Source organism: Polyodon spathula, chromosome 6, assembly GCF_017654505.1.
Source record: "Polyodon spathula isolate WHYD16114869_AA chromosome 6, ASM1765450v1, whole genome shotgun sequence".
Taxonomy (NCBI): domain Eukaryota; kingdom Metazoa; phylum Chordata; class Actinopteri; order Acipenseriformes; family Polyodontidae; genus Polyodon; species Polyodon spathula.
The window spans coordinates 36371092-36387250 of record NC_054539.1 but is presented as its reverse complement, the minus strand read 5'-3'; the positions used below and the strand labels follow the sequence as shown (position 1 = coordinate 36387250).

At 38.5% G+C, this 16159-nt stretch overlaps 1 protein-coding gene across 1 annotated transcript in view; it reads right to left on the bottom strand.

Moving 5' to 3' along the window:
- Window positions 1-5428, bottom strand: part of abcb10 (ATP-binding cassette, sub-family B (MDR/TAP), member 10) — a 43594-nt gene extending 38166 nt beyond the window's left edge. Inside the window, exon 1 of the mRNA XM_041252803.1 lies at window positions 4855-5428. Coding sequence (XP_041108737.1) covers window positions 4855-5323 — 469 coding nt within the window. The 5' untranslated portion in view covers window positions 5324-5428. The remainder of the gene's footprint in view (window positions 1-4854) is intronic.
- Between the last annotated feature and the right edge of the window lie 10731 nt (window positions 5429-16159).

Genomic DNA, 16159 nt, shown 5'->3' with positions numbered 1-16159 from the left:
TGAGAATTATGCATGCTTGGCCCAGGATGAAATTCAAAGTGTGCACTGGCACCACAAGTCTGCTACAGTGCATCCTATAGTAACACACTACAACTGTGCTGTTTGTATGGATCTTTTTACAGTAAGTGTGTTTTTTATTTCAGAAGATAACACCCATGACTTTCTGTCCATCATTTTGTTTCTTTAGCTAATCAGCATTTGGAAAATCAGCGGCAAATCAAAATTGATTATGGGTTCCCAGTGCAAAGGTGTTTTTTTGGATCTCGACACGGAAAAGGTCCAGCAGATGGGGAAAGTGCAGTCATAAAACGAAGTGCTTCAGCTGCAGTAGCCACAAAGAAAGCCGTCATTGGCAATGCCTATGAAATGTTCCAGTTCTGCAGAGAGAACCTTTCAAAAGATGTAAGCAAAGACGACTGTAGCCATTTCAGATGGACTTTCTTTTGGGTGCCTATGGGGGACATATCCAGGAATAGGAATCAGCGTGGTGAAAGAGTCCTTCTTCACAGCATTAGCGGCGTAAAGGAAAGTGGAAATGCCTCTGTAGTGGAGAAAAATAATTTGTCTTGCTTTTGGCAATCCTGCATGGTTGGCAGTGGCCAATGTGACAACATGTCGATCCCTGGAAAAAGTTCATTTTATCCAAAGGTTGGCTGACGCACACAAACACTGCTGAACCTCCACATCTTCCTAGGCACCATCTTCAAGAGGCTCTGCTCAATATGCACAGGTAAACACTGCAAGCCCTGCGCAAGATGCACAGATGAACACTGCAAACCCTGCGCAAGATGCACAGATGAACACTGCAAACCCTGCGCAAGATGCACAGATGAACACTGCAAACCCTGCGCAAGATGCACAGATGAACACTGCAAACCCTGCGCAAGATGCACAGATGAACACTGCAAACCCTGCGCAAGATGCACAGATGAACACTGCAAACCATGAGCAAGATGCACAGATGAACACTGCAAACCCTGCGCAAGATGCACAGATGAACACTGCAAACCCTGCGCAAGATGCACAGATGAACACTGCAAACCCTGCGCAAGATGCACAGATGAACACTGCAAACCCTGCGCAAGATGCACAGATGAACACTGCAAACCCTGCGCAAGATGCACAGATGAACACTGCAAACCCTGCGCAAGATGCACAGATGAACACTGCAAACCCTGCGCAAGATGCACAGATGAACACTGCAAACCATGAGCAAGATGCACAGATGAACACTGCAAACCCTGTGCAAGATGCACAGATGAACACTGCAAACCCTTGGCATATATTTTGCCTATTCAGTCTGGCACTGTGAAGCAATATTTTTTGCCTAATGTGACATCGTATTAAAGTACAGGTATGCACTGCTTATTGTTGATAGCAAGGTTTGGATTTTAAAAATAAATACATATTTTAAAAAATATTAAGCATATCAAAAGTAACATTTATTCAATAAATAATTGTTTGAACAATAATTCAAACCAGCTATCTGTGATGTTTTTAATAAGTTAACCATGTTATGTGTGTTGGATGCATTTGCACATCTTTCCACATTGCTTATACCCATCAGGGTTACTGACTGTGTTACTGAATGAGCTTTACCATACACTTCCAACAAAGTTGTGGAGATTTGTCTTTCAACAAGCAATTGTTTGGCTCTTAAGGTCTGTCATTTTTAAAGCATGTGTATGTCAAATCAGGCCCGATACTGGTATTGTAGCATTTTGGTATGGTGGTATATCGTAGGTACAGGTATATCCACCAACACTACTTCAAATGTTACAGTATCAGCCCTTCTAGAAAGTTAACTTAGTGTCACTTTAACTTTTTTATGTTGGTATTAAAATTTTGCAAAATTATCAGTATCAGTTTGATTTAGGCTAACTGTTCTCTGTAAGTCTTTAATTTTTGTAAATTGCATCACTTTGCAAAATTGTACTAGGGGTTTATCTTAAAATATGCAAGGCCACTGGACTAATCCAAATTAATGAAATAGTGTTCTTTCCCAGGGCTAATGATGATATAAAATAAGCATGAGGCCTGTACTTACCACAAAACTATTACAAAAAATTAAATATTGTGGTGAATCTCTCACGTTTACCTTTTCATAATTTGAATAATGTTTGCTAGGAGGTCCTAAAAAGAATAAATAAATAAATACTGCAATGACTCACATTCTAAATCTAATTGTTTAATTGAACCCTGTAAGGTCTGAACATGGACTTTACATGTAGAATATAAACCTTAATTATCACTGGGCAGGGTCTCTCAGTATATCTCAATCTACCACAGAATGAGAGGGGAGCGCTCCGAGGAGCAAGAACTAAGTGGCTGAATGGCAACAATCAGTCTGGCCTGGTGAAGCACAATAACAGGGGCTATGTGGGGGAGATGCAGCGAAGCTGCCGAGATGCTGTGAAGCAGGGATTAATTGCAGGACAAACTGATGCTTCTTTTGTTATTTCCACAGCTACTTGGACTATGGTCAATAATTGTTTTGATTTGGACTCATTTAAACTGGCAGAACGAGACTATTTCAAAACTCTCCTCCATGTTTTTATATTCCTCTTTTATACTCTTATAGTCTGTTTTTTAGCATTCTTGTCTTATCATTTCATTGTATATTTTCGTTATAAATGGTGTTATTTTAATAGGCTGCTATAAATCTGAAGACCACTACTTGCTTGGAAATTAAGGAATCACTGTTTTAGATATTGTTATAAATCAGGGTTAATTTAGAATAGTTGGGTGTTGTTATTTTATTCTCTTTCTACACAAAGCTAAGGCCAGCTGTCCTGGGCAGTTCCTCCAAAATAGTGGAAACTTACTGAAGGAGCAACCTGTTCAAAGAACACAAGGTGCAGGGGTTCTATTTATTTATTTATTTTACATTATTGTTCCTTTATTGATTTTTTGTTTTATACTGATTTACTTAAATTGATTTGCATTTAAAAATCAGTTTCATTTGATTGTGTTTGTATGTCACTGTTTTGGGGTGTGTAGTTTAAATTATTTATGGTTCTTTTTGGAACTTTGGTGGTTACAACTAGTTGCCAGATCGCAATCCCCAGTGACCACAAAGGGGTTTAAAATCCAAATAACGGAATTTTTCAAACTCACACACATTTGTATTAACAAATTATTTTTTATTTGAATGGATGACATAAACAGAGGAAAGGGAAAACGAACAAAATCGGTGGGGGTGACGTGTACGCTACTGAGGGTGTGACGACTTAAACTCATGAACTGCTGATGAATTTGAGTACTGACGAGAATGAAAGGAATGTAGCGAATATCTCATTAAAAGTTAATTATATATATATATATATATATATATATATATATATATATATATATATATATATATATATATATATATATATACACACATACACACTAAAAAAATCCAACACAGTTCTTCGAACTGTAATGTACATTGGTCCAGAATTAAAGTTTGGCTTAATTGCTTCTTTTTTTTATTAAATAGATATGTTTAATACGTAGAGAACTAAATATAATTATTTTGCTTGTCATTTATTTAAGTTTAGCAAATGAAGTCGATAGGATTTGCTGATTTTTGCCTGCCTTTCCCCTGTCTTAAACACACGCTAAGAAGGCGTCAGTAGAATACTGAATATCTAGGGCTATGGTATTAATGAAAACAAACTTCTATGTATGTTTATTGTTTCCATTTTCAAGGTTAAATTATACATGACTGGCTAAAAATGGCCTTGTTTGTATTGCCTGAAGAAAAAAATAATAACACTTACTTCATTTTGCTTTACTACATTTTGGGTTAACTTTTTTTTTTTTTTTTTTTTTTTAATTGTGTGGTTGCATACATTTATGATATTTTGCCTTTATGCACAAGCCCAGTTAAAATTGTTTTTAATAATTCTGAAAATATGGGAGGAAATATATAAGTGTTATACACACCAGTGCCTGCAAATTTACCCAATTGCAAGGGATAATAAATAGCAATCACCTCTATATAACTTCTGCTACAAGTCTGTCCCGCAGTGTTGTCTTTCCTTACATCGTACTAGGATAAATATTTGAATATCTGCTTGGAAACTTATTTGGAGACAATATTTATTTGAATATTGTTTGTATTCGTTTTCATAATTTATAAATTATCAAACCGCTATAATTCAATGGAAGCCAATGCATGAATGACTTTTTGATAAACATAACACATCTTACTGTACCGAAGCCTGTTTCTCTCCTGGTTTAGTTAATTTAAAACGGACTTATCCTACTGTAAATCAGGCATAGATCAAGTACTGTACTAAATGCTTTCATTTATACTCTTGTTTCCAATACCTTTTGGCTCTGAATTCCTCGAATGTGAGGGAGGGTCCTACTTTAATGAAGTGACTATGATATTTAAATCCATTAAAATATCCCATTCTTTATTTGGGTTTAGAACACTTATAAAAAGCAATAGTGAGGTTGAGACGTCACACTGGATCAGTGTTCATAAACTTTGCTGAGAATTTAACTCTGTTGACTTTCCAGTTGATTATCATTCCTGGAGGGCAGTGTCAACAGCACTCTTCATACATAGAACAAGGAAGTTAGTTACCCCTGTTAAATTAACAATTTCCTGTACAATTATACAAGTAAACCACTTAGAACAGGATAGGCCCTTTTTAATGAATGTGTCGTTTCCTGATATATTATCATGTTGAAGAAACTATGTCTATTTGACTCAGAGTTTTTCAAGGTAGGCTTACGTCCCGCCAATTAATTCTGGAGAATGTAAATCAATGGGTCTAAGGTGAGGTTGACCCAAACTGTTTAGCTACATAGAGAGCCCCATGATAACACACATTATATTGTTAAGCAACATTTTACCTGCCAGTCGCCACCGTTCTGGGTGAGCCAGTTGTAGAAGCTTTCTGCTGTCTTCAGAAAATAGCCGATTGAGTCGCTTCTCATTTCCCCTGATTGGTTCTTTTCCTTTCTTGTCCTCACTGTCTATATCTGCTACTTGTTGTCTTTCTGCAGATGACGTACACTCAGTTTTTGTCGGACCTAACCTTTTCCAGGGTCTGTTAGCCACACTGAATGAGTTACTCTCATAGCACCTTGATAAAGCAAATGGTGAACTTGTCCTTATTGACAGCGGACATACCGTGTTTCCAAGGATTCCCAATCGAATTCGGACTCGCTTTAAATGACCCCGATGTATTTCTTCACGACACTCAAGCAATCCATTTTTACCAGTACCAGTGCACAAACTGAACCGGTTTGTTCGAATGCACCTCATCCATATCCCGATTTTTTTTTTAGGAAGGCAAACTGTGATGATACGTGAACTCATTTTCACTGAGTTGGGTTATTCGTTTATAAATGTCAAATCTTCATAGCACCGGAGCTTCCTGTAACATTTCTTCTCCGCTTCATTTGAATGAAGGCAGCATACAATCATTGTAGCTTTTTTTTTTTTTTTTTTTTTTTTTTTTTTTTTAATCAGTTATACAATTATGTGTCGGGTCCCAAGCACGTCTGCAGTCTGAGATCAGGAAAGGTCTTTTTTTGATACTGGCGTTTACAGCATACCAAAATCTAATCAAAGCAAACCAGATCTAGTTGTACTGCATAGAACACATTTTATCAGATCTGAACACAAAACGAAACGCCCAAAACACACCCTTCGAAACCGCCTTTTACTGTACTGTAAGGTCACTTACAGTTCCTATCTGACTTTCACCCGTAGTGCTACTCAGTCAGTCAGTAGTCCCTTCATCAATGGCCGAAAAAAAACATAGGCATAACCAAATGATCTCCAAACATCGATCGCGCACAACAGACGACTTCCCAAGTGCTGTAGCACCACCATGTGACACAGCTGAAACTGTCTTGTCATCATGAATTTGTCTTAAGTTTTTGTTTAGTTTTTTTTAGCTGTTTGGCTCTATTTAAAAGACTGCACCCGCGAAAGTATTCATTGTTTGCATGTACACTTGCTTACACGGCAAAAAAAAAAAAAAAAAAGAAAAAACATGAAATATTTTATATGGAACGTTGTTTCACCTTTAATGAAACTACCACAGGGTATTGTAGAAATGGATTTGTCTATTGCCACATCTTTTTCCCCATGTGCATAGAATCCGGTTCCACTTGAGCATTTTTATACTTTGCCTCCATGTTTTAATGTGAGCCGGGGCCCTGTCTTCAGTCTTCCGTGTGTTGTTTAGGGTTATAAGATGTACATATTTAAATAAACAGTTTTATTGTTTAAATATAGCGCGCCCACTTCAAAAACGTAATTACAAGCAGTAGAAATGCACTTGCACAAGTGGGACTCTAGGAGTCGATATACGTGGATATAGGCAAGTTTATTGTTTATTGCAATGGGGGGCTAGTAATCTTTTTTTTTATCTTATAAGAAAATAGATTGTAATCAATAGGTTGTCACTCTTTTAAATTATCGATATTTTGCAGTATGTCTACAACAAAGTTACTGCATCTAAAATTATTTCTGCACTTTGACTATCAAAAAGTTCCATTTAATGTTAAACCGGGGGGAAAAAGTGCGCTGCGCCGATACAGAACCTTGCAGAACAACCAGTGGCTGTACAGGAGTTCAAAGTTACATTGCAGTTAAAATGGAAGGCTCTTTTTTAATGCCTACCCCCTTACCATCAAAGATTGTACAGTATCTATCAAGATTACTCGTGACTTCAAGGTAATGTTGCATTTCACTCTTAGTGTTAAAATGACAGGGTAAGTTACTCCCAGACCCAAACCCTTATCTGAAGCGCTGTCTGCATCCAAACTTTTTGGAAAACTTTGCATTGACCTTTTATTGTCATCTGTTTTTGCAGATATCACAACTTTATACAGCTTTATATTAGCTTTAGTTTAATATGAAATGTGTGGTCAGAATTGAATAGGTGTAATATATCCTAGATTTATCATCACCTAGAATTTCAGGATTGAGATAAATATTATATATATATATATATATATATATATATATATATATATATATATATATATATATATATATATAGATATATAGATAGGTGAATGAACATAATTTAGATATTTTATTTAACATCATGTCATCAAATAAACTTCAAAATGATATCACAAAAGTCTACCAGAAGCCATCTTAGTAGTATAGTAGTACAGTGTTTCATGTCACATTTTTTAAATTTATGTCAGTTTTTTAAAGTATATTGAAAACTACAAAGCTGTATGTAAATCACTATATTAATATAACATTATTTAGCAGGTTTCAGTCGACTTTATGAAGCAAAATTAGTTAATTCTACAGGGATAGAAAGATAGAAAAAACACTCTGACCCACTTACTAAAATCTTGGTTTTGCTGATAGTTGTCACCTCTTTAAATAAAAGCAGAATAGCACGTTCATTGAAAATCCACAATATGTGATTATCTATTTTCTAAGAATGCAGAATGACAAGGGTTGGGACATGTGCCCATTACCCCACTTAAAACACAATGTATTGGCCAATGAAAATAAAAAAAAAAACTTGTGTGGTATATTTGTTCTTCATTTTCTCCAAAGACTTTAGTTTCTGCCAATACTGGTGCAACGCTCTGTGTTTTATCTGTCTTAGCAGTCACCATGGCAGAAAGTCTTTTTGGGGTTAAAAGAAGTACAAACACCCCACCCAGTTATTCTGCATTGGTAGTAAATAGATAACAACATAGTGAGGAATCTAAAGTTTCCAGACCAGGAGCTAAACGTATTAACAGAAGTGGTGGGGATTTGTGAAAGGTTTTTTGGTACTGAATCAGAGAGAACATTAACTTCAATGAACAGGAACATTTATGTTTAACTCTGCAAATCAAATAAATAGTTGTTTGTTCAACTTGATCTCCCTCTGATTTATTTTATAACACTAATCAAAAGTTAGTGAAGCACTTGCTCAGTCAATTAAAAGCTCACTATTAACGTTGGACCTTTACAGTTTCCATAATTTTATTTTGTATATTTTAAAGCTATTTTAAGCATAGCCTACTTAAATATGACACATACATTATATAAATTTATTAACATAGCCAAAATTCTGCCTGAGGATGTACAAGTCGTGTTGTGCCAGGTTAGCTTAAGAATCCTCAATTTCGCTTCACACACTATTTGTACATTAATGGAGTGGTAATGCATCTTATTATGAAAGATATGTTCTATATCCTGGGGTGGTGACAGAGCTACATGGTTGCAATCAATAGCCTCCAATGCACTTGGAAAGCCAGTCACTTTGTAAAAGGCCACTTTTATAGCATGGAGAGCATCTGTCTCTCTGGGTTTATATACTTCCCATGTGTTTCAACAGGGCATTCAGTACCTACTGTAAACACTGGGAAACATGGGTTGCAATATCCCACCAATTGCTGACACAGTTGTATGAAATGACCCAGATGCTAAATAATGTAGTGTGCACAGCAATTTCACTAGACCTGGCACTGCATGACTCCTATCTGTAGTGGCTGTAGATCACATTTGATCTCCTCATATACTGTAAGGCTAGTATTAGCTCTGTGCTCAGTCTATATCTAGATATTACTTTCTTCTCACATCCTAGTGATGTCTGTCTGGTCTGAAATACTCTCTGACCCCCTTCTTGCTCTCCTGTGCAGCTCTTCTGCTCTCGTTTGCGCTTTTCTCCTGCTCTGTGACACACACAGTACCAACTCCATGTTTCACACACACTGTACTGCCAGTGGTCTGCCCGTATGTTGCAATTTAGTACTTACACCACCTGGTTTCAATAAGCAGTACTTTTAACACACGCTGAGGCACCCTTAAGTGAATATAGTTTGCATACCAAATACCTCCCTCATGGTATTTTGTGATGTCATTTGAGTACATTTCCCCCCATTAACATTATTCATTATATAAATTTAAATGACCCGAACACAGTACTTTTTTCACGCACTAGGTTGCCACCACTGGTGGGTGAATACAGCAGGTGTACAAAGCATGCAGTAAAGGGTCTTACTGCTGCAAAACACGTTACTGCTGTTTACTGAATGAAGCACTTTGATGCAATAGCATTCAAACATTTTACAAGAGCAATGACACTTTCCAGGCAGAGTGGTTTTTTGTCTTATTTATCGAGCACACTTCTCCGTGTGCTGAAGGCCCTGACAAGTGTTGATGTCTATTTCACTTAATTTCCCTGAGGATTTCCATGCCGCTCTTTCTTTTTTAAAGTTGCAACACTGTCCACCAATCCATGATAATTCCCCAGTGCTCAAATTTCGGAGGGCCTGAGGGGCCAGGACCCCTTACTTCTGTCTTATTCTAAGGTGTTGACGGGGAGGGGGAGACGGGGGAAGACGTGTGTTGCCCCACTTACTCCTCACTAGAGATGCTAGAAATCTGTTTGCTGTGGGAGTCTTGTTTTAATATTTTCTAGATAAAAGCCGGTTTCTTGTAACCTTACCTTTGAATTAGCTTTACATTTTCATCATACTTTATATTTAAAATATTTGCGGATGGATGTTAGAGAAGCAAACACTGTTTTCTGCAGTGTACATGGCAGCATAGACATCCTCTTACTACCAACCAAACTGCTGTTTCAGCCTGTGAACAGGATGGCTGGGTGGTGAGACCAGGAAGAGCCAGACACTGATACTGCGGGTTGAAGCGCTGATGAACATTTATTATAAATAAAAGGTGTAAACATAAAACACTTCACACAAAACAAAACAGCACAGTGGCCAAAATAAACTGATAGACACAAAACACAGTAAACAAACAAATATCTTGCTGGTCCAAATGCAGCACAAGTAGCAATTGTTTATATTTATATTTTCACTCACATCTCTCTCTTGTTCTTATTCCCTGAACATTCCACTCAGTGAGCAAAAGCTGCTGGTTTTTATAACGTGGTTGAGGGATAACTGGCCATCAATTACCTAGTATGCGTGGCTGACAGCCAATTTGTCAATAAATCATCAGCTGCTGACCATGCATTCTCACGAGAGGTTGTCTGGCAGAGAGATGAGAAGCAATCATCGTCTCTGCCAAACTACACCAAACTAAATGAACAAAAAATAGCACACATGGCCTTAAAGGCCACCTCCTCCCTTAAAGGTCCAAAAGTGTTGGTCCTGGTCCTGGCACCTGCACAGAGCTACTAGCATCCTGGCGGGCGGTAATGTTGTGAGGCTCTCCTCCAATGACCATGCTGGCAGCGGTGCAGCACACTCCGGCAGAGGAAATGCTGTCTCCTCTGGATGTGTAGCCAGCAGTGGCAACACTGGCAGAGGTAATGCTGAAATAGCAGCAAGGCTAGCAGAAATGCTGACAGCACCAAGGCTGGCTCATCCAGCTGGGGCACTCCTGGCAGTGGCAATGCTAACAGCAGTAAGGCTGGCATAGGCAGTTCTGGCAGCGGAAATACTACCAATGGCAACGCTGGCAGCGCCAAAGCTGAGAGCGGCCATGCAGTCAGCGGCAATACTGACAGCGCCAAGGCTGGCTCCTCCAGCAAAGGTAGTTGTGGCAGCAGACATGCTGCCAGTGGCAACACTGGCAGCAGAAAGTCTGACAGCGGTGTAGCATGCTGCACCAGCAACTACAGAAAATCCTCGGGGGTTAGCAGCAAACGATCCCCAGGTGGTGGAGAAAAAGCCGCCCTGGCGATGGCAAACAGACGATGGCAGTGACGCTGGCAGCGGGACACTCAGGCAGTGACAGCGGTGCTGTGTCCTCCAAATACTGTGGGTGAAGGTGGCCTCCTCACCTCTCCCCCTTCTCTGTAGCCGGTGGCTCCCTTTTCTTGGGCTCCGGCCCCAGAATTTCTGGCAGCACAACTGCTGCTGCTGGTTACAACAAAGCCACGGGTCATGACAAGCAGGCATCCCCTGGCGGTGACGTGCAGGTATAACCCTCCCTACCAAGGAACAAGGTACATGTTATTAGGCAAGTTAGGTTCCTTACTAGATAATGATAAATAAAAGCTGCTTATGGCTACCTAATTCGTTGCAGAACATTTATTACAAAAAAAACCAAAAAACACTTAAGAACATAAGAACATAAGAAAGTTTACAAACGAGAGGAGGCCATTCGGCCCATCTTGCTCGTTTGGTTGTTAGTAGCTTATTGATCCCAAAATCTCATCAAGCAGCTTCTTGAAGGATCCCAGGGTGTCAGCTTCAACAACATTACTGGGGAGTTGATTCCAGACCCTCACAATTCTCTGTGTAAAAAAGTGTCTCCTATTTTCTGTTCTGAATGCCCCTTTTTCTAAACTCCATTTGTGACCCCTGGTCCTTGTTTCTTTTTTCAGGCTGAAAAAGTCCCTTGGGTCGACACTGTCAATACCTTTTAGAATTTTGAATGCTTGAATTAGGTCGCCACGTAGTCTTCTTTGTTCAAGACTGAACAGATTCAATTCTTTTAGCCTGTCTGCATATGACATGCCTTTTAAGCCCGGAATAATTCTGGTCGCTCTTCTTTGCACTCTTTCTAGAGCAGCAATATCTTTTTTTATAGCGAGGTGACCAGAACTGAACACAATATTCAAGATGAGGTCTTACTAGTGCATTGTACAGTTTTAACATTACTTCCCTTGATTTAAATTCAACACTTTTCACAATGTATCCGAGCATCTTGTTAGCCTTTTTTATAGCTTCCCCACATTGTCTAGGTGAAGACATTTCTGAGTCAACAAAAACTCCTAGGTCTTTTTCATAGATTCCTTCTCCAATTTCAATATCTCCCATATGATATTTATAATGTACATTTTTATTTCCTGCGTGCAGTACCTTACACTTTTCTCTATTAAATGTCATTTGCCATGTGTCTGCCCAGTTCTGAATCTTGTCTAGATCATTTTGAATGACCTTTGCTGCTGCAACAGTGTTTGCCACTCCTCCTACTTTTGTGTCGTCTGCAAATTTAACAAGTTTGCTTACTATACCAGAATCTAAATCATTAATGTAGATTAGGAATAGCAGAGGACCTAATACTGATCCCTGTGGTACACCGCTGGTTACCACACTCCATTCTGAGGTTTTTCCTCTAATCAGTACTTTCTGTTTTCTACATGTTAACCACTCCCTAATCCATGTACATGTGTTTCCTTGAATCCCAACTGCGTTCAGTTTGAGAATTAATCTTTTGTGCGGGACTTTGTCAAAAGCTTTCTGGAAATCTAAATAAACCATGTCATATGCTTTGCAATTATCCATTATCGATGTTGCATCCTCAAAAAAATCAAGCAAGTTAGTTAGGCACGATCTCCCTTTCCTAAAACCATGTTGACTGTCTCCCAGTACCCTGTTACCATATAGGTAATTTTCCATTTTGGATCTTATTATAGTTTCCATAAGTTTGCATATAATAGAAGTCAGGCTTACTGGTCTGTAGTTACCTGGTTCAGTTTTGTTTCCCTTTTTGTGGATCGGTATTACGTTTGCAATTGTCCAGTCTGTCGGTACCACCCCTGTGTCAAGAGACTGCTGCATGATCTTGGTTAGCGGTTTGTAAATTACTTCTTTCATTTCTTTGAGTACTACTGGGAGGATCTCATCCGGCCCAGGGGATTTGTTTATTTTAAGAGCTCCTAGTCCCTTTAACACTTCTGCCTCAGTTATGCTAAAGTTATTTAAAACTGGATAGGAACTGGATGACATGTGGGGCATGTTGTCAGTATCTTCCTTTGTAAAAACTTGTGAAAAGTAATCATTTAACATATTTGCTATTTTTTTTTCTTCCTCTACGATTTTGCCATTTGTATCTCTTAAACATTTAATCTCCTCTTTGAATGTTCTCTTGCTGTTGTAATATTGGAAAAACATTTTGGAATTGGTTTTAGCTCCCTTAGCAATGTTTATTTCTATTTCTCTCTTGGCCTTTCTAACTTCCTTTTTGACTTGCGTTTGCAGTTCTGTGTACTCTTTCTGCGTACTTTCTTTTTGGTCCTTTTTTAATGCTCTGTAAAGTGCCTTTTTTCGCTGAATATTTTTTTTTAATTGATCTGTTAAACCATTTTGGCAATTTAGTTTTACATTTAGATTTGTCTACTTTAGGGATATAATTGTTTTGCGCCTCTAGTACTACAACATAGAGCTCTACTGTCGCTGGGAAGAAGTTTATGCAAATCCTGGATCGCGCGGCACTTTACGCACACTTGGTTTAGCTCCACTGGGTTTTCTCGGATTTCCCACATCAAGCAGGTGTCACAGATTACTGGCTTGAAGACCATGTTGAGGTTTTTTTTTTTTTTTTTTTTGAAGTATAGTTTCTTCTGCAGCTGTCAGCCTGCTTTCAAACTGCTTCGAAACTGCTCTGTACTTTTCCACGCCTGTACTTCTCCCGCTCGCTGTCGCTTCCACTCGCTGTCGCTGGGAAGACTGCCTCGTTTCCTTCCTAGGGTCAACAAAATTGACACAGGTTTTTCTTCTAAAGGTCCTAAATTGTGGAATGCTCTACCTGCACCTACCAGTGAAGCTGGGACCATTACAGTTTCTGTCAAGCCTGAAAACTTACTTTTATAAAAAATGTCTTTCTTGTCTTAGTGGGTTTTTAATGTAACTTTTACATCACATTATTATTTATTATTATTATTATTATTATTATTATTATTATTATGTAAATATTTTCCAGTAATCATTGAGGATCATTAAGTAACAGAGCACAGATGTTAAGATATGTTTGAATTTGGTGACACTCACTCAGCCCTCAACTCGCAAGTGAAACAAAATAAGCATTCCTGAAATAGCAGTTTGAATTTGGGCAATATATCGTTTACCCACTTCTCATATAAGGGATACAGAGTTTACTCACTTCTATTCTCCTGTGCACAGTCAGAGTCTACTTTCTGATGTTCAGTGTCATTTATCCTTAAAACACTATATACACCCCGTTAAATACAACTCAGATTATCGTTTCTTTCCATAACTGGCTATACACCAGGCTTCTAATTTAGCAAAATCCGACATATCCACTGAGCCAATCGGCGTGTAGTATCACAGTGCAGTGACCCTATCATGGCAGCGCCCAGGAGGAGAATAGAAGCGATTTTAATCTATTAATTGTTTAAATGATTTTTTTTAATGCAAGGAGGTCAGTTTTCTAACAGGGTGTATAACGGTGAATAAGCATTCAAAAAATAATGCTTAGAAAACTCACTCGATCGGAACTGTGAAACCTCCCTTCATCTCTTGCAATGCCAACCCCACTTAATGTGTTTTACGTTTGTGTTCTCCTGCGTGGGATGTGAAGTTTATGACCTTGACTAAAGATGTCGTTAGCAAAGGGGGCCGGTTGTACTAACGAGGTAAACAAAAAATAGGTCACGTTTTACTAAACATTTTAAAACTAATAAACAAACAATTACCATAATGAACACTGTCTTAATATGTTGCTTAAAACATAATAACACAATATTCATAATAAAGCTGAGTTCTTATTTATAAACAGTAACACGTTTAAAGCTTGGGACTCCCTGTCTGTAGCTTGGTGTTGTTTACATTATCTTCAGCACTTTTTAAGTGAATTGTGGGAACAATCCAATAATTGATAATTCATTATCTGGGTTGATTAGATTAGTTCTCTCAATAATATTTAAATTGACGTGTTTCAAAGATCGAGGATTTACTATCAACACACATTCACGCGGAGACACAAGGAATGGTTAATCAATAGTATATTTTATTAAGCACACAAATAATAAACAGAAATCAGAAAAGTCAGAAAGTAAATCTTAGTCTCTAAGCATGAAACACAATCAAAAAACCTCTCACTGCACTCAAGCTTGACTAGAAAGCAGTTGAAACATGACACCGCCTTTTCTCTAGAACATCAGCAGCAGGCAGCAGCCTGTGACGTAGCTAGTTTCTCACTCACACACACGCCCACATCCACTGCATAGATTACATCGGAGATAATGCAGACAATCTTAAGAATATATCACATTAAGTTTATTAATGTTAGATAGATTAAGTAAATGGCAAGTTTACTTTTAAATAAATTCTTCATATAACAAAATGAGGTAGATTATTTATCTCTTATCACTATTATTACTTCATCAAGTTTCACTAAGTTATTTCGCACGCAATGTGTGCAAACTTAATAATTAATAGTTCAATTCTATGTGAATGTGTTACAGTTAATTAATTTAGTTCCATGAAAGGCAAATGCAACTGGAATTATACTCAACGGTTCCTTTAAACTCAGGCTTTTGGACCGCTGGTTTGGAAATTCAGTCTGTTGAAGTGTCCAGTACAACACTCCTCTCGGCAACAAAGTCTTCAATCCCACTTTGGATCAAACTGTGCAACAAAGTTTCAGTTCTCGATAGAATCAACAAACAGCTGCAACAAAGTCTCCAGTCCTTGGATCCACAACAGCGCCCGTCCGCTCTGTTCACTTCGTTGAATGTTTAGCCAGCAGGTAGCAGGGCACAGTTTCTTTGGATACTGAGGGGTTAGGTGTACAGCAGACCGGACTGGTTTGTCTGATAACAGTCGCTCTAAGTTTTAGGGCAGTCTTCTCGCCGGGCCTCAGCCTCGTTGCTTGTGGTCGTTGACTCGATTGCAGCTTACTTCCTCGTCTTGGGTCCATTCCAGGCAGAGTCCCGGGGTTGCAGCTTTGTAGCAGAGTGATAGCACCTTGTGGAGCACAAAATGTTCAATTTCGCTTTGATTTTTATAGTCTTTTTCACTCTGCTGATTAGCTATTTCCTAATTGCTTATGCCTCAAAAGTATAGAAAATGGCTATTATTCCCCACAAACTTTGCTTTTGTGACCAGGACAGTGATATTTTGAAATTTACCTATTTTCCAGAACATTCCAGATAGATTCAGTGCTGAGTAAACTTGAAGTAACTTCTAGAACTTTCTAGAACTTTCCAGTAATATAAATAGTAATATAAATACAGGGGCCTTAAGCCCACCAGTTCAGTTTAGTTCCAGCTGCCTAAGTGGATACATATCTGCATTTTTCTGAGATGGCATCAAGAGGCTGCAAGCATCTGGCAGACGCATTTTGCTATGTCTGCGGCCAATTTATCAAGACAAGAGTGAAAAAGTACTCTGTGGAAGCATCTGCTAAGATGTGTGAGGCTACAAGGCATATTTCGGGCATGCCGGTCGGGGATCAAGACGAACCCTGGACACCTCATTTCACCTGCGAGCACTGCAAAAGAAAACTCTAGAAGGTAAGATG